At 42.7% G+C, this 18,953-nt stretch overlaps 3 protein-coding genes across 18 annotated transcripts in view; 2 read left to right on the forward strand and 1 right to left on the reverse strand.

Annotated features, from left to right (window-relative positions):
• The window catches only part of LOC106577205 (1-phosphatidylinositol 4,5-bisphosphate phosphodiesterase epsilon-1), a 34,435-nt gene extending 24,630 nt beyond the window's left edge, over positions 1-9,805 (reverse strand). For 2 of the 10 annotated variants that reach the window (XM_045700998.1, XM_014155103.2), the window contains exons 1-2: positions 9,279-9,610; positions 7,355-8,797 (exon numbers count right to left, since the gene is read on the reverse strand). In XM_045700998.1, the coding sequence (XP_045556954.1) occupies positions 7,355-8,566 (1,212 nt within the window). In that variant the 5' untranslated portion in view covers positions 8,567-8,797; positions 9,279-9,610. Of the gene's footprint in view, positions 1-7,354; positions 8,798-9,278; positions 9,623-9,688 lie in introns of those variants that run through there. The other 8 variants (XM_014155104.2, XM_045700997.1, XR_006760416.1 and 5 more) reach the window with 8 other exon arrangements.
• Positions 9,806-10,232: 427 nt separating this feature from the next.
• LOC106577204 (ribosomal protein 63, mitochondrial) lies at positions 10,233-11,548 on the forward strand. The gene is made up of 2 exons (XM_014155102.2): positions 10,233-10,364; positions 11,063-11,548. The coding sequence occupies exon 2, from the start codon at positions 11,107-11,109 to the stop codon at positions 11,416-11,418; it is 312 nt and encodes a 103-aa protein (XP_014010577.1). The 5' UTR covers positions 10,233-10,364; positions 11,063-11,106; the 3' UTR covers positions 11,419-11,548.
• Positions 11,549-14,243: 2,695 nt separating this feature from the next.
• The window catches only part of LOC106577203 (potassium voltage-gated channel subfamily H member 1), a 92,321-nt gene continuing 87,611 nt past the window's right edge, over positions 14,244-18,953 (forward strand). For 4 of the 7 annotated variants that reach the window (XM_014155094.2, XM_014155095.2, XM_014155098.2 and 1 more), the window contains exons 1-2: positions 14,244-14,550; positions 17,683-17,709. In XM_014155094.2, the coding sequence (XP_014010569.1) occupies positions 14,478-14,550; positions 17,683-17,709 (100 nt within the window). In that variant the 5' untranslated portion in view covers positions 14,244-14,477. The remainder of the gene's footprint in view (positions 14,551-17,682; positions 17,710-18,953) is intronic. The other 3 variants (XM_014155099.2, XM_014155100.2, XM_014155101.2) reach the window with 1 other exon arrangement.

The raw sequence follows: 18,953 nt of genomic DNA on the forward strand, positions 1-18,953 counted from the left end.
AATGAGGAGATGGACACGTGAGTGAGGGAGGAAATGTGAGGGAGAAAAACCATCTCTACTTAGGAGAAATGAGCAGCCCTGTGCCACCACCGCGACGACTAGATGCTCTCGGACTATGAGAGAAAACATAGTCAGATGAAGAGAGAGCAGCTGGAGTAGAAGTGTTCTCTGGGGGATCCATGTCTCCGTCAGGGCCAAAAAGTCAAGGGTCTGAAGCGCAGCATAGGCTGAGATGAACTTGACATTCTTGACCGCAAATCAGCAGTTCCAAATGCTGCCAGAGACCTGGAATTCGACATGGGTTTTGCGTGTAGGGTACACTAAATTAGAAGGGTTGCAAACAAGAGGTGGGGAGCGTCTGTAAAGCCTACAGGGAAAGGTGCGAACAGGTATAGAAAACACACACAGTTGCCAAACCTACAAAAGAGCAAAATGAGATCATCAGAAAATAACTAGGTAAGATACAATCTGTGCCCTTGAGACAAGGCCACATTGGTAAGAGCCAAAACCCTGGGTCGTATTCATTAGGGAACAAACGGAAGACAATGGACTGAAACGGGGAGGGACTATACTTGGAATTGTCCAATAAGAACAGCTTGTTTTTGTTTTCTATTTCAAAATGTTTTCCCTTAATGAATCTGACCCAGCATGCACTGCGCTGGACCAGAGGCTTCCACAGATGTTAAGAGAATGGCTGTCAATGGACCTCATTTGTCAAATGATTGTATCTTCAAATCTGGTCATTTTCACTCAAAGCTCAGGATTTTGGTCGATTTGAAGATGATCATAGGGTGCAACGCAATTGTCTATAGTGGTGTCCTCCCTCATCTACACTCCATTCTGTACTGATCATAGGGAAGGTGAGAGCGATATCTTCTTAGTATTTGCATATACCAGTCAGAATGGTCCAGTCCAGTTCTTTTACATCAGAGAAGATGAATGCAGGAGATGAGGAGAGGAAGCCTTGGTTATTTAGTGTTGTTGTTATATGTGGTCTTGTACATTTGTAAAGTTTCAATATAAAAACATATCTAGTAAGTTCTAGGCCTACTTCCCATTCAGCTTGTTGCTAGTATTGTACAATCAGGGTTGGCGAGTAACGGATTACATGTAAGGGATTACAAAAAAAACGGTAACTGTAATCCGTTACGTTACCAGCAAAAATATTGTAATCAGATTACAGATACTTTCGAAAAACGAGACGACTACTTTTAAATTCAGAAAGGATGTTTGCAAAAGAAAAATCTTTGACACTTCTCTGTTTTCTCAATATAATTCAAATCAGAATTGAAAAAAGGCGCAAATTTAAGTTTGTTATTTGTTTCTGGACATTTTGAGCCTGTAATCAAACCCACAAATGCTAACGCTCCAGATACTCAACTAGTCTAAAGGCCAGTTGTATTGCTTCTTTAATCAGGACAACAGTTTTCAGCTGTGCTATCATAATTGCAAAAGGGTTTTCTAATGATCAATTAGCCTTTTAAAATGATAAACTTGGATTAGCTAACACAACGTGCCATTGGAACACAGGAGTGATGGTTGCTGATTATGGTCCTCTGTACACCTATGTAGATATTCCATTAAAAATCTGCCTTTCCAGCTACAACAGTCATTTACAACATGAGAACCCCAAATATAAGCTTGTTTTATTCCAATGTTCGTAAACATTGTAAATGTAAACAAACACTGTATAGCCTCATAACATGGGGTTAAAACAATAATTTGATATCATGGATGGTCAGTCCTTGCTTCCATAGCTCTGTCTATTAATCTGAGAGTGTGAGAGTGGTTACATTTCTCCTGGCCCATCCCTCAGCCTTTAACCAAAACAGAGGCTGGGCATCCGTTTTGTTATTGTTTCATCTGTGGATTTTCACTTTAAACAACATATTATCAATATATCAAAGTGTCACCAACAAAAACGTAAACAATAGGCAAATGCAGCATATGGCATTCATTTTTTACATGTAAATAGCACTTTTGAGCACTTTTCAGTAGTGTTCAAAGCATGCCCTTCCATGAGTGCAGCATTTCTTTTTCAACTCGAATCAATGAGCCGAATCAGTCCTCCATGACAACAAAATCATAAATATCGAGGAGGGGTGGCTAATATAAGGGTACAAGGCGAGACCCAAATGCAGACACAGGAGGCAGATGGTAGAGCTCTGATATTTATTATAACAAAGGGAGTAGGCAAAGGCAGGTCGGGGACAGGTGAGAATTCATAAACCAGGTCAGAGTCCAAACAGTACCAGACAATAGGCAGTCTCGAGGTCAAGCCAGGCAGGGGTCAGAAACCAGATCCAAGTCCAAAACAGTACAAGGGGATAGGCAGGCTGGTAGTCAGAACAGGCAGAGTGGTCAGGCAGGTGGGTTTGGAGTCAGGACAGACACGGGTCGAAACCAGGAGGACTAGAAACAAACAGAGACTGGGAAAAATAGGAGCAAGGAAAACCGCTGGTTGACTTGGCAAACAAGATGAATTGGCACAGAGAGACAGGAAACACAGGGATATATACACCGGGGATAAAAAGCAACACCTGGAGGGGGTGGAGACAATCATAAGGACAGGTGACCCAGATCAGGGTGTGACAAATAAGTCCTTAGTTTTTGGGTCATGCTCAGGTAAAACAATTTACCTAATCTACTTCCATATTTCCAAGTCCTATTCTTGAAGATCAAGGGGTATAACATTTATTGGAATGACTGGAATTCTGATATTGGTTTTTAATGTAAAGATATAATTGAATCGTATGTATTAGAAAGTGGTGGTATAGAAGAAGCATACATAACCAACCCATAATGTAAAATTAAACATCCATATATGGCCAGCTATATAAACTTTAACACTGATTTATCCTGCAATAGATGTCATTCAATTGGTAACATACATTGTCTTCTTCTAATACCTCTTAAGGGGAAAGTAATCTAAAAGTAACTGAATGTAATCAGATTACGTTACTGAGTTTGGGTAATCCAAAAGTTGTGGCTCAGTTGGTAGAGCATGGTGTTTGCAACGCCAGGGTTGTGGGTTCGATTCCCACGGGGGACCAGTATGTAAAAAAAAATGTATGAAATGTATGCATTCACTACTGTAAGTCGCTCTGGATAAGAGCGTCTGCTAAATGACTAAAATGTTAAATGTTACTGATGACAATTTTGGACAGTAACTGTAACAGATTACATTTAGAAAGTAACCTACCCTACCCTGTGTACAATGATTTATAGGCCTAAACCAATAACAAAAAATAGTTTCTGTCAAATAGTAATAAATGTTTATTACCACCTGTAAACTAAACTGTCTATCAACAACTGATAAGCTCTGTTCAGTGTTACTCAAATACCTTTCATACTCTATATGGCTTAAAACGCATGTCAGTTTATACATTTCTATGTGTTTAAATGAAATGAAATCGAAACCACATATTTAGTCAAGTGGGACGAGAGAGAACACCCTAATACATTTAATCTTGATGTTCTGTAGCTGTTCAGGCAATTTAAAGGATTGATTGGGGACTTATTTGTGGAGGAATGTAACTTGTTTTTCTGGGTGATTTGTGATGTTTTATTTGTGCTTATCATGACTGTGTTTTTGTATTTTAATGCTATATATATAGCATTATACCCAAGCTATATATAGCTTGGGTATAATGTGTATATTATGTTGTACATACAGGGCACATTTGTAAAAGAGACCTTCAGTAGGGCTCAATATCTTAAATAAAAAATATGTTTTTGTCAAATTGTGGAAGGTTGCTGCAGATGTTGGCCGTGAACCTGATACACTTAATCCATATGTGTACAGTCTATACATTGGCTAGAAACTATTCTGCCATATTACACCAAACCAGGGATACACATCCCTCTGCAATATAATCTTGTTAAGGTTTCGGTATCACTTCAGCCATCCATAGAGCCTTTCATAGACTATAACACTACAGCACTTGTCACAAGGATGCATGTAATATACTGTACTGCATGTTTGTAATGAAACCATCTGAAATGATAGTTGTGCCACAAGATCATGTATGGAACTCTTGTAACACTATAAGATATACCGCCACAAGCAACACTCTGCCTATCTTGTAGGGTTTTACCTAACAGTTGAACAGAGTCAAGCTGTCTGAAGAGAGACAAATAGGACCCGCATTTACCATCAGGAACACAATCATACTCTACCGTGAGCGGTCACCACTGATACGAATAACTAAGATGATAGTATGCATCATTTGATAGAAAAGTCAGTTAAGTACTAGTGCTACTGCGTTCATTGAATAAACCATCTGAATGACAGAGAAAATATATTTTGACTTACATTAGAAAATCATGCCTAATGTAATACAGCCTCCACAATTAGAGAAAGTCAGTACATCTGCAATAGCCATGTCACGTCCGTATGTTCCAGTTTGTAGAGAGAGGAAGAGAGGAGAGAGATATGTTTGAGACAGAAGAGAAAGAGCATGTCTGAAACCTAAGAGGAGAGAGAGGGGGGGGGGACTTCACATCAGTAGGAGGAGTTATTAGGAGAACATGACCCTTCTATATAAAACACATCACCGTTGCTCTTCTACTCTAACCACTGCAGTTTGGGTGATGCGTGAAAATCTCTGTATTGTGTAAACAAAGCCTTATGCTATCACGTTAGGTCGGCAGTGAGTGCACTCAAGAGAAGACTCACACAGGACACACACAGGCATGCACACACACGCACATGAAAATCACTCCTTAGCCTGAAATGGCCCGCAAAAGCTAGCTTTTCTGTGGTGCGAATGAGAAGACGCATCAGGAGGGTGGTTATGTGTGTTAGCAAGGCAGGGGTAATGGGTTCGAGCCTTGGTATGAGCTGACTCAGGAGGAAGCGGTACCCGCTAAGCAAGCAGCGTGAGGTCCTTTACACACACACACACACAGTTACCAATCACATTGTTTATTCAATTACCATGACTGCTATTTTAAATGGCAATTTTTTCCCTTCATGAGCTGATTTTCCCCTCTGAAATTCCCTGAATTGTCTTCATCCCTGACCCACACTAATGAGTTCAGTCAACCTTGAAATTACCTCTTTTAACCCTGATCACTGAAGCAGATTCTGGTATTATTTTCTACAGAAATGACTTAACAAGGATCTTAGAGTCTTATTTTCTGCTGAGACCACGGTGCTTCAGTACAAATACCTATTGTACAACAACAGTTGCAGTTCATTTCATCTCTTCGGCTGTCAGTTCAATCGGCCATGCAATTTATTTTCAAAAGGAGAGCAATTCATTTACCCTAATTCAAATAATAAAGTATTTATTACAGACTATCATTTATTGATAATTTGAATCAGGTGTGTTATTGCTTGGACTGGAGCAAACATCAGTGTTTTCCAGATTAGATTGGACACTTCTCTGTGCCAAGGGTTTAAGTGAGCAGTAACAATTTATATCATACCACTAGGTGGCAGTCTAATCCACTGTATTATTACCAGCAGCGAAGAGTCTATTCCTGCTGCAGAATAAGTACAGAATGAGAAGGTCTGCAGTCCATTCTCCGAGGTTTACTGACTTCTAAAGGGGCAATCTGTGATTGGTAAATACTTTTCTAAAACATTTGTCTCCAAAAGTGGCAGGGGGCCCACTTTGTTGTCGTTTGAATCCCAGACTAGACTGCATCATAACCCTCTCTGAGCTCATGCCACTCCTCATTCCCCCTTTTAGGAATGTACTCATAACATTCCCCCTTTTAGGAATGTACTCATAACTCTTTACTGTGTTGGACCACTGTACACACTGTCATGTTTTAACAACTTTACATGAAAGAATTGAGGATAAAACACAATAAAGCCCAAAGGCATTTTTCCATTGGGGTCCTGAGAAAAATACATTCCTTAAAAGTCAACACAGACATCACCATCCTCTCATGATTCCTGGTGAAGGTGTAAAGAGGACTGAAGACAGACCATCCCCTCATCTCTCATGATTCCTGGTGAAGGTGTAAAGAGGACTGAAGACAGACCATCCCCTCATCTCTCATGATTCCTGGTGAAGGTGTAAAGAGGACTGAAGACAGACCATCCCCTCATCTCTCATGATTCCTGGTGAAGGTGTAAAGAGGACTGAAGACAGACCATCCCCTCATCTCTCATGATTCCTGGTGAAGGTGTAAAGAGGACTGAAGACAGACCATCCCCTCATCTCTCATGATTCCTGGTGAAGGTGTAAAGAGGACTGAAGACAGACCATCCCCTCATCTCTCATGATTCCTGGTGAAGGTGTAAAGAGGACTGAAGACAGACCATCCCCTCATCTCTCATGATTCCTGGTGAAGGTGTAAAGAGGACTGAAGACAGACCATCCCCTCATCTCTCAGTTCTCTCTAATCATCCTTATATGACAGGTTCTTCTTTCAATAGGCTGTGACTGTTTTCACCTACTCTGGGTCTACCTACCAAACAATTACCACAGGTTGAAGCTATAAGTAGGCCAAGTATGCAAGTTGTTCCTTTTATTTCTCCTGAAGCTTGATGTTTTTGACTCGGCAGTACCTTAAAAACAAACTCTGGAGCGTGAGTGCTTTGTTTTCCACTGACTGTATTTGTTTTGCATTGTTGAGATTGTAACCATCTGCCAAGTGATTGTGATGTAATGGTGTAGCCTAACTTTTCCATTGGGTGTGTACCCACTAGTGCAGAGCAGCCCAGACGCTGTAGCTGTGTCACAAATGGCACCCTATTGCCTTTATAGTGCACTACTTTTGACTAGGGCCCATAAGGCTCTGGTCAAAAATAGTGCACTATATAAGGAATATGGTGACACTTAACCACCCCTCCCCTTTGCTCTCCTACTCGGCTGCCCCAACCCCCATTGCCACTGCAGCGCAGTGAGTTTTGGCTGCAGGTTGGCTTTTATTGGGATGACTCATGTACTGGAGGCAGCTCTGCAGGGAAGTCGCTACAAAGTCATGCAATCAGATGTGAAACCTACCCCTAACCTTAAGCAAACTGATAACCTTATGCCTAACCCTAACCTTAAATTAAGACCAAAAAAGGAACAACAACAACAAATTCATACATTTATTTTTACATTACCACTGGCCCATCTAGTGGAAATCACTCAGCTATGCCTCCAAAACAAGATTCATCCCAAAATACGTCAACCTGAGTTTTGGCTCACACTACATAGTGTAGCACTGTATCATTTTTTTTTTTACACACGTTTCCTTTCTGAAACACGCCGTGCATGTGTTTGTGTGTGTATGGTCTAGGTGTGTGTAGTCCAGTGTAGTCTAGGAATTTTCCAAAGTAGTTTTAAAGTAAAAGTGACACAGTTTTGCTCAATGGAACCACTAAAGCCAACTGCGTATATGCTCTTACCTCAAATAACAAGTCTCCTGTTTTTCCAAGGAGAAGTTTACACACTTGCAGATGTAGACTCTGAGAGGTTGAACTGTCTCCACTGTATCCACTCAATCGGCTGTATCCACCAGAAGTTTGGTGGTCATCCTCATCCCACACCTGGAGGGGCTCCCTTCTGCAGACAGTGTTCCACGCCTCCTCACCGATCCTCCCTCTGGGTAACGTCCTGATGATAGCCCTGGTTCCTGTACACATCGACTTCTTCACCCTCTGGTTTTCCCTCAAGAACCTACGGACCAGGACCGTCGAACGCTCTTGCGTATTATATGAAAAGTTATCCTCAGTCTCGCAGTCAAATCCTAACCCATTGTCTGAGGCCATCTTTAAAGCCGTGGGGCTTTTGGGAGGGCTGGTGGGAAGGAGTGCCAATATAGAGCACATTTTAGTTTTGGCTTTGCCCTCTGGGCTGATGTGCCCATCTCTGAGTCTATTGGCAAAGCTGGTGTCGGCGACTGTTGATGATGTCACCTCCTCCACCAGACAGAAGGCGAAGCTGCCCGTAGTGACTCCTGGGGAAGATGGCACTGAGGACATTGAGGATTCTGAGCCTGACACCTTGCCCCCTACAGCCTCCTTGCCTCTATCATAACCTAAGGAGGTACCAGGGTAGAGCAAGCCCTGAAACCAGTTCTTGTTACTGCCCCCACCTGATAGTGTCCTTGCATTACACAGAGGAGACAACTCCTGTGACTCCAACTCCATGACACTCCTGCGTACATCTGTGTCGCGATGCACTACAGTACCTACAATGCTCTGTGTAACATATCCTGTTTTATCAGCTGTGTACGTCTGAGGTGAAATCACTGCTCTCTGGACTGCAGTGTTACTGTCAGGGTCCTTGCAAACGTCTGTGATCTGGCTGCAGCACAGTACACAAGGCCCAAGGCCCTTCCTGGGGCTTGCGTTACAGCAGCAACCCGAAGGTTTACTGGCAGGCACAGTCACACACTCTCTCTGCCTCGATCCAGCATCCAGAGACTCCACTGCACCGCAGCCATTGCTGGACTGTTTATCCGGTAGTGGTGGCGGTGCATCTGTGTTATCAGACTGGAGTTTAACTTTAACTCTCTGCTGGTCCCCATGTGAGCCCCTGGGCCTCACAGTCCCATGATCTATCTCCTTGGCACATGTCTCTGTCCCGTCTGTGTTGCTGGTAGAGAATTCATCCATCTTGCTGGCCGGTCTTGCTGGACACAGGTCTTCCTCCTTGTCGGTATTCAGAGATGTCAGAGCATCTAGAAACAGAGGTGGGTGCAGGTGGAGTCCACAACAGCTGTGAAAACCAGGAGAGTGAAAGTATTTTGTCAATGCTGCATGTTGTTAAGGAGATGTGTCCCTCTGTGCACACTTAGAGATTAACTTTGCTGCTGTGCCAGCCAGGCAGGCACACCCCTCGTAAATCTGCAGGAGACAGCAGGAAAACCCAAGTTAGATATAAAATGGCACTGGATACAATGCACCATGACGTGTGAAAGGGAAGTGACTATGATATGATGATTGAAGGCAGATATACCATACAATCAGGCTTCCCTTCACTTTCCCTGCCTATGCCAAAACACTTTCCCTGCCTATGGCCAAACAAAGTGAGAAAACATTATTTAGACCATATTATGAGGTAACTGTAGCAGAGCTCTGTGCAGTGACCTACTGTACGTGCATTAAAGCTCCTAAAGTGGTGAATGAAAAATGGTTAATAGAATATTGTACCCCATTCTCTTCTGCTACAGTAGCCTATCACAATGTAAAAACCCTGCATTATCAAAGGTCTGTTTGCATGGGATTGTCACATGAAAACCCTATTAGAATAATCAAAAAGTCACAAGACTAAAACTTCTGAAACTTTTCAGCCTGTGATCTTGTTGAATGATTAGGTTTTCCTTACCTTAGTGTGATTGACTTGTGTCTCTCCAGATTAATTTCCAGTTGTCCAGATGCGTCCCAGTTCCTTCTCTATTCTCAGTATAAGAGGGGGGCTGGGAGGAGAGGAAAAGAGAGGAATCAGGGGAGCAGGAAAAGAGAGGAATCAGGGGAGCAGGAAAAGAGAGGAATCAGGGGAGCAGGAAAAGAGAGGAATCAGGGGAGCAGGAAAAGAGAGGAATCAGGGGAGCAGGAAAAGAGAGGAATCAGGGGAGCAGGAAAAGAGAGGAATCAGGGGAGCAGGAAAAGAGAGGAATCAGGGGAGCGGGAAAAGAGAGGAATCAGGGGAGCAGGAAAAGAGAGGAATCAGGGGAGCGGGAAAAGAGAGGAATCAGGGGGGCGGGAAAAAGGGAGTCACAGAAACAGGGATCTCACCGGGCACGGCTTTCTTTACAGAACTTGGCAGGAGCTTTTTTCCTTTTTTATTCTCACAGCTCACTGGGTTGCTTTGCAATCACACTGGACAGGACCTAATGCTAATACCTTCACAGCGTTTAAAGTGGCAGTCACTTAAATAGACTTGCTTTTATACTCCCATCTATTCAATGTGAACTTTGTACCATCAGGTCAATATGGGTTTACAATCATCATGAGTTGCTTGCTCATTCAGAAAGTAAACACACAAAATAGGGTAAGGATAGGATTTGGCTACTGCAACACATACCTACTTTGCAATTACCTTACTTTCCTATTTTAGCAGATTAGATTTGAGCAGCTTTCTAAAGGCATTGATTTTGAAGAACATGACATTTGATTGGTACAAATGCCTTAACTTATCATAACAAAACATATGAAACCAGAGGTTTGAAAACATTCCGTCTCTGATGAAACAACTGGATGACTGTTTCTGTGGTCTTGTAACCAACTCTGTATAATGGCGCCTCCAGCTGGAATGGAATCCTCATTACATGTGAAATGGTTTGATTCCTCCTGTATACCGTAGAATTCGCGGAAGAAGGAAATGTCTTTCAAACCGACTGGGGGTCACGTTTTGCACGAATTACATGAAGACAACATCAATATTGCTGGATTTGTATTTGATAACTGACAGGTAATCAAAATGAAATGGAGCGAGGATAATTTTCTAATAAATTCATTTTGTAACGCGTTTGTAGTAGCTAGCCAGGCTAATGCTACCAACTAGCTAGTAGCATTTACTTTGATAATGAACACAGCTAGTTATACTTATCGCGTCAATGATTTGATAAATTATTTGGGGTTTCACTCGTAAAATTATATACTCTGATTAGTCTGAAAATGGGACAGACCTGTCCATAATAATTGTTGTTCAACCAAATGTAAATTAGCTGCAGATGCGCTGTTTTTTGTCAAGGATAGAGGGACAGCTCCTGTGCAAGCGCGGTTCTGTTTGACATTTTTTATGGCATTTGTATTTCTAAAATATTCCAGGGTTTTGGAAGAGTATACCCATATATCTCTAGTAATTTTATAGTTTGCCAAATGTAATATGGTTCCGTGTGGCTATACGAAAATAATTATATTATACATCCATTAGAAAACTCACTACCGTAAGTCAGAGCCTGCTAAATGACTCACGTTAAATTGTAAAATGTAACTTCTTTATTTTTTTAATTTTTTTAAGATAACATTTCAGGGGGAATTACATTTTATTCCAATGATGAAATTCCCTCCATTGTTTTGCCACTACCACCTAGCTAGTGATCAATGTTCCTCTCCTGTAAGATGGAGCCAATACCCACATTTTTCTCTGTTTCTATCATGTTGTAGCCTATAAATCCACGACTTTCTGAGAAGAACCCCCATCCTTCACAATGTTCCTCACCATGGCCCTGCTGAGGAAAGGCATCTCTGGGAAGCAGTGGATCGGGAAGTACCGCCGGCCGCGTGCCGTCACCTGGCAGATGAAACGCAACATGCTGGTGCACCTGGAACGCGAGGCAGAGAATGAGTATTGGATCTCCCGGCCATACATGACCACAGAGCAGGAGCGAGGACACGCCGCTGAGCGCCGAGCACAGAACTGGCTCAAAATTAAGGAGACCAAGTTTCAAAAGTTTCCAGAACATAAATATGTTGCGGATCATCTAAGTCACCTCAACACAACCAAGACATGGTCCAGTTAATGAGGAGGAAGTATTGACTTTGTGTGGGGGGATGGGCATGCATGTTGACTCCGGTGTGTAATGTATGTAATGTATATGAACTATGGAGTGTTGGAAATTGTCTATAAAGCAAGCTCTGATTTAAAAACAACCTGTTCTTTGCTTCATAATACATTTCAAATGGTCTTGTGCATACATCAGTGGGTTTCAAACCTCTCCTTTGGTACCCCCAGATGTTTTACAATTATGTTGTAGGCCTGAACTAGTGTAAAGGATGCCATGCTGCTTGCTTAGTGTGCCACTTCCTCTTGATTCAGCTCAAACCCAACACCTCTGCCTCACAAACGTGTCTGCCCTCCTGAAGCATCTTACCCATTCGTGCCACTGCAAAGCTAGCTTTGGGCAGCGCAAGTGGAGACACTTCAGGCTGAGGAGTGTATTTCCAGCTCCCATCTGCTACACTAGCTCATGTGATTCACCTATTAAAGCTCTTGATGATCAGTTGACAAGTTGAATCAGGTGTGCAAGCTCTGGAGTAGTTCTAGTAGCCTACACGGAACGGCTTTTTGTCCCGATGAGAGGTTTGAGAACCACTGGCGTACCTGACAATGATTTTTCAGAATGTGTTTAAACAGTTTACAATGAAAATAGACCCACAACTTGTACAAAAAAAGGCCCATTTCACTCTCAAAGGTGCATGGTACCCACGGTGACTATTAAAGCCTTCCCCAACCAAAAAACGTGGATTGATGGCAGCCTTCGTGCAAAACTTAATGCGCGAACCACTGCTTTTAATCATGGCAAGGGGGCCAGAAACATGACCGAATACAAAAAGTGTAGCTATTCCCTCCGCAAGGCAATCAAACAAGCTAAGCGTCAGTATAGAGACAAAGTAGTCACAATTCAACGGCTCAGACACAAGACACATGTGGCAGGGTCTACAGTCAATCACGGATTACAAAAAGAAAACCAGCCCTGTCGCGGACACTGATGTCTTGCTCCCTGACAAACTAAACAACTTCTTTGCTAGTTTTGAAGACAATACAGTGCCACTGACACGGCCCGCTACCAAAACCTGCTTCACCGCAGCCAACGTGAGTAAAACATTTAAACATGTTAATCCTCGCAAGGCTGCCGGCCCAGACGGCATCCCTAGCCGCGTCCTCAGAGCATGCGCAGACCAACTGGCTGGTGTGTTTAGGACATATTCAATCAAATAAATATCCCAGTCTGCTGTTCCCACATGCTTCAAGAGAGCCACCATTGTTCCTGTTCCCAAAAAAGCTAAGGTAACTATCAACTATTGCCCCGTAGCACTCACTTCCGTCATCATGAAGTGCTTTGAGAGACTAGTCAAGGATCATATCACCTCCACCCTACCTGACACCCATTCCAATTTGCTTACCACCCCAATAGGTCCACAGATGACTTAATCATACTGCACACTGCCCTAACCCATCTGGACAAGAGGAATACCTATGTAAGAATGCTGTTCATCAATTACAGCTCAGCATTTAACACCATAGTACCCTCCAAACCCGTCATTAAGCTCGAGACCCTGGGTCTCAACCCCGACCTGTGCAACTGGGTCCTGGACTTTCTGAAGGGCCGCCCCCGGGTGGTGAGGGTAGGAAACAACATCTCCACCCCGCTGATCCTCAACACTGGGGCCCCACAAGGGTGCGTTCTCAGCCCCCTCCTGTACTCCCTGTTCACCCATGACTGCGTGGCCATGCACGCCTCCAACTCAATCATCAAGTTTGCAGACGACACTACAGTGGTAGGCATGATTACCAACAACGACGAGATGGCCTACAGGGAGGAGGTGAGGGCCCTCGGGAGTGTGGTGTCAGGAGAAGGTCAGTACAGGTGCATCAAAGCTGGGACCGAGAGACTGAAAAACAGCTTCTATCTCAAGGCCATCAGACTGTTAAACAGCCATCACTAACATTAAGTGGCTTCTGCCAACAAACTAACTCAAATCTCTAGCCACTTTAATCATAAAAAATTGGATGTAATAAATGTATCACTAGTCACTTTAAACAATGCCATTTTATATAATGTTTTCATACACTACATTACTCATCTCATATGTATATATTGTACTCTATGCCATCTACTGCATCTTGCCTATGCCGTTCAGCCATCGCTCATCGATATATTTATATGTACATATTCTTATTAATTCCTTTACACTCGTGTGTGTATAAGGTAGTTGTGAAATTGTGAGATTATTTGTTAGATATTACTGCACGGTCGGAACTAGAAGCACAAGCATTCCACTACACATCTGCTAACAATGTGTATGTGACCAATAAAATTTGATTTGATTTGTTTCCCAAACTTGGGTCCTGGGGCCCCGTTACACTTTTTTTTGTTGCTTGAGCACTACACAGCTAATTCAAATAACCAACATCAAGATCTGATTATTTGAATCATCTGTGTAGTGCTAGGTCATAAACCAAAATGTGTACCTGGGGGTCAGGAACGAGTTTGGGAAACCCCTTTTCTAGTGGATGTATAATATGGTTCTTTCATGATGGTATACCATATATCAGTGGTTCTCAAACCTCTCCTCAGCGATCTCCAGACGTTTCACAATTTTGGTGTAGCCCTGAATTGCCCCAACTAACTCGCCTAGTCAAGAGCTTGATAATGACTTGACAAGTACAATTAGGTGCGCTAGCTCTGGAATAGATCAAATACATGGAACGGCTGGGGGTCCCCGAGGAGAGGGTTCAGAATCACTGTCATATATCACCGGCAGATGGCACTCGGAGTTTGAATGAAGAACCACAAAAGCCCGTGGACCACCAGTCAGGCGCGCCGCTGCGCTCATACAAGCACGGAGGATAATTCCCTATGCGCGTCCTGACGTGTTGTAGGCGCTTGCTAGACAGGGGAAGCGCAGCCAGCGACTGTGAGAAGTGTGTAGCAGTAGCAGCTATAGACGAGCTCTTTATCTAAAGCTCACTCACTCCGTACAGATAAAAGGGACCATGAAGACAGACGTCTGGAGTTATAGTTTTGCTGACAGCACCGACCGCTTCCACACACGGACGACTGAATGACGAACCAGGATGGCCGGAGGAAGGAGAGGACTTGTAGCCCCTCAAAACACTTTTTTAGAAAATATTGTCAGACGATCTAACGGTAAGGATCTTGCTCCAATGAGATGTGTAATGCCTATGATAATTATCTTGAGGATGGAGTATCCCTAAAAAACTTTTCTGTTGGGGTTTTAAATCTTTGGCATGTAAAAAAGCATACGAATGGCTAGGATCGAGAAACTACGCGATCTTTCTTCCTCAACGTTGTCGTGACTTGGAGTCTTCGGGAATAACCATAACACAAATGGAAACATTTTCCATGTCCTTTCCAAACATCTATGCTTAGTAAAAGTTGTATGGTAGTTTATGAACTTATCAAATGGGATACAATTACTAGGCTATTTGTCAGGCACACCTTTTTTTACAGTCAGGCTTGGGCACATCCCATCCCCAGAAAGTCGCTTCTTATTTTATATTAAGTGCAACCTTACTACCATGGAATCAGCAGCAACGCACAATTTGGCAAATTATGCAGCCTAAAAATAGCCTAGGCTATTTCTCCGTAGTCTGCCTATAGAGTAAAATAAATCTTGAATAAACACATTTTTATATACTAAATAAAATAGGATGATTAAATTGCACTTTAAAGTTGTTTGGCCTGTCGGCTAGTTAAACTATACTATTTGCTTATCGTTTTGAGAAAATACACCCAAAATAATAGTCTCTTTGTTCCATCCTCTTTATTGGTGTGGCTTTGAGAGGATGGATATAGTCGTTGTTTTCAACATGTAGTCCAACCTATATAAACAGGCCCATACATGTTTTTTCTTCACAACAGTAGCTAGTAGCTACGGTGTATGGGTCTCATTATGCACATGATTATGCATCGATTAAGCATGAAGATACTTTTGGTCATGTAGTGTATGTGGACACCTGCTTGTAGAACATCTCATTCAAAATCATGGCATTAATATGGAGCCCCCCCCCCTCCTTCTGGGAAGGCTTTCCACTAGATGTTGGAACATTGCTGCAGGGACTTGCTTCCATTCAGCCACAAGAGCATTAGTGAGGTCGGGTACTGATGTTGGGCGATTAGGCCTGGATCGCAGTCCGCGTTCCAATTCATCCCAAAGGTGTTTGATGGGGTTGAGGTCAGGGCTCTGTGCAGGCCAGCCAATTTCTTCCACACCGATCTCAACAAACCATTTCTATATGGACTTCATTTTGTGCACGGGGGCATTGTCATGCTGAAACAGGAAAGGGCCTTTCCCAAACTGTTGCCACAAAGTTGGAAGCACAGAATCATCTAGAATGTCATTGTATGCTGTAGTGTTAAGATTACCCTTCACTGGAACGAAGGGGCCTAGCCCGAACCATGAAAACCAGCCCCTGATCATTATTCCTCCACCAAACTTTACAGTTGGCACTATGCATTGGGGCAAGTAGCGTTCTCCTGCCATCCGCAAAAGCCAGATTTGTCCGTTGGATTGCCAGATGGTGAAGCGTGATTCATTACATAAGAGATCGCGTTTCCAGAGTCCAATAGCGGTGAGCTTTACACCTCTCCAGCCGACGCTTGACATTGCACATGGAGATCTTTAGGATTGTGTGCGGCTGCTCGGCCATGGAAACCCATTTCATGAAGCTCCCGACGAACAGTTCTTGTGCTGACGTTGCTTGGAACTTGGTAGTGAATGTTGAAACCAAGGATTATTTTTTTTTAAATACAATTTTTACGCGCTACGTGCGTCAGCACTAAGAGGTCCCGTCCGGTGAGCTTGTGTGGCCTACCACTTCGCGGCTGAGCCGTTGTTGCTCCTAGACGTTTCCACTTCACGATAAACAGCACTTACAGTTGACTGGGGCAGCTCTAGCAGGACAGAAATGTGACAAACTGACTTGTTGGAATGGTGACATCCTATGACTGTGCAACATTGAAAGTCACTGTCTATGGCGTTTGCATGGCTGTGTGGTCAATTTTTATACACCTGTCAGCAACGGGTGTGGCAGAAATAGCCGAATCCACTTATTTGAAGGGGTGTCCACATACTTTTGTCTATATAGTGTATTTTTATGCTAGACGTGAAATCTCTTAATCAACTTAATAGCATAGGTTCCTCGTTACTTCTCCACTAATACATATTGATTAAAATACTTATTTCAATATAAGTAAATGTTATTTGCCACCACAATTCCATGAAAAAGGAAGAATAGATGTTTAATTTAGCCTTGTTTGTCTTAATCTACAAATGCTGTTTGAACTAACTGTTCACTGAAAGTTTGCTAAACTGCATGGTCAATCAATTCTGCCAAAATAACAAAACAAAGTACATAGTTATTGGTAGCCTACCAAATTTATGAAAGAAACACAAATGAGTAGGACAGGTGTAGGTGGGATGGAAGGAGACATCCATATCCAATGAGGCAGCAAGGCTGGGCCAGGTGGGTAGGTTACATTACCCATGTGCAATTGCACCAGGCCTACATGTTTGAGGCACACCCCAATTTTGGGGACACCCCTCTCATTCATGAGCGTCCCTCCTTGGACAATCAACCACACCTTTGCTTTTCTAAGAATGACCTTATGTAAAACCAAAAGAAACTAATTGAATGGGACAGTCCTCAATCCATTAAAGTTTGCTTCAATTCAACATTTTCAGAAAATACTGTTGTCAGCCATTGTAGCCCAACTGTAGTCTATTGGGGTCCCACTGTCTGGTTAGTGATGTATAGTGGTAACCAATGAGTAGAAGCACCAACCAGGGTCGTGTTTATTGGGGCAGCATTACAGTTTGTGTAACTCTAGGTGTCCAAGTCCATTTTCTCCTGTTTGGTTCCCTAATGAACAGGACCCTGGGTGACGCACGGCAGCCATTATACACCAAGCTACTCCACATCAGTCATAGCAGGGCAGGGCAGAAGGAGACACGTGGCATGGATTAGAGTGGACTCATTGATCGAAGTTCAGGAGGAAGAGTGATCAAGGGCATTAGTATGATGCATTGAGACCGGGCCACAACCCAAGTTGTGTAGCTAGTTCATTGTGATTTTGCAAAGTCACACAACTACTCCTTTTAGTTCAAGAGCTCAAAGAACGTGTGTAACTCAATATGTCGACGTGTGAAATGTTGGTTGTGGAAAAAGCATTACAAAAATCACTGAAATGAAACGTACCAGTTTGTTTGAAATAAGTTTGTCACTGTTACTTTAACCATTTTTCTTTTCAACTTTTCAGTATGGACATTATCACATAGACAGACAGGTATAAACCCAACCCATGTTTTGTAGTGCTGCTCATGTTTTTTCCCTAATCTCACCGTCTATTAACTCCTTGTCTGTTGTTCTGTACCAGTTGCTGTTCATTTGCAAAGCAAATTAATCCAAGTCTATGACATAGGCTTAAAATCCTGGCCTGGGGGGCAGATACCTGCTTCTTTTTGCCACCTGTTCTCTTTTCATTTAACATCATTAACTTCTACTAATTTGGGTTCATAGACACGACCCAGCTAAAGTTTCGGAGCCGTTCTGTGCTAGTAACTGTTTGTGACTGTTAATTCAGTTCCTAGGACACTTGTTCTTTGTTGGGGCATAGATGACTGATGTTTAGCCACCTATCAGCGACGACATCCTACGGTTGTGTTAAAAAAACATTGTAAAATAACAAATGTTGGCATGGAACGTTCTACTTCATAGCGCTGCAGTTGTGCTTGTGTCAGTTATGATAGTGTTTGTCTTCATTTATCTTGGTGAAGTTTGTAGTTTGTGTATTTTCTATTGTTGAGTAGTACATTTAGTTTGTGTTTTGTTGCCATTCCATGTTGATGACGTGTGACTTTTTGACACCACAGACATGACATCATTTTGTTATTTAGTATGCTACTGTAGCATGCCCTTTTTAATGGATGCCAGGTTGACTATGTACTGGCAGATTCAATTGTGCTTTTTTATAACAACAATGTGAACAACATATTGTGCAATAGTGGAGGAATCAACAAAGAGAGAGAGATTTCCCTGTAGTCTGTCAGGCCCCTAATCTCAGAGCTGACAGGCCAGAAACCTCCCGAAAGTTAACGACAAGGAGACAGAACTGAAACACACACACACACACACACACACACACACACACACACACACACACACACACACACACACACACACACACACACACACACACACACACACACACACACACACACACACACACACTGTGCTATATTGTCTTAGTGATCAATACAGAAGCTATACTATTCCATACAAACTGCACACACAGCAGTTTCATAAATGAGACAAGACAACACCATGTTTACAGTATGGAATAAATATAAACTCATTTGGGCACTATTGTGTAAACATGTTTTCTCATGGTAATGCTATTTTGCCTTCAGAAATGTTCAAACCCGCCCAGCAACAATACAAAGCATGTCTTTTAAAAGCTGCATGGTATGAAATCTTGAGGCTCGACATACACTGCTACGATAATTCTTCTCCTATTCCCACTTTCCCCCA

The sequence above is a fragment of the Salmo salar genome, chromosome ssa18 (genome assembly GCF_905237065.1).
Source record: "Salmo salar chromosome ssa18, Ssal_v3.1, whole genome shotgun sequence".
Lineage (NCBI taxonomy): Eukaryota > Metazoa > Chordata > Actinopteri > Salmoniformes > Salmonidae > Salmo > Salmo salar.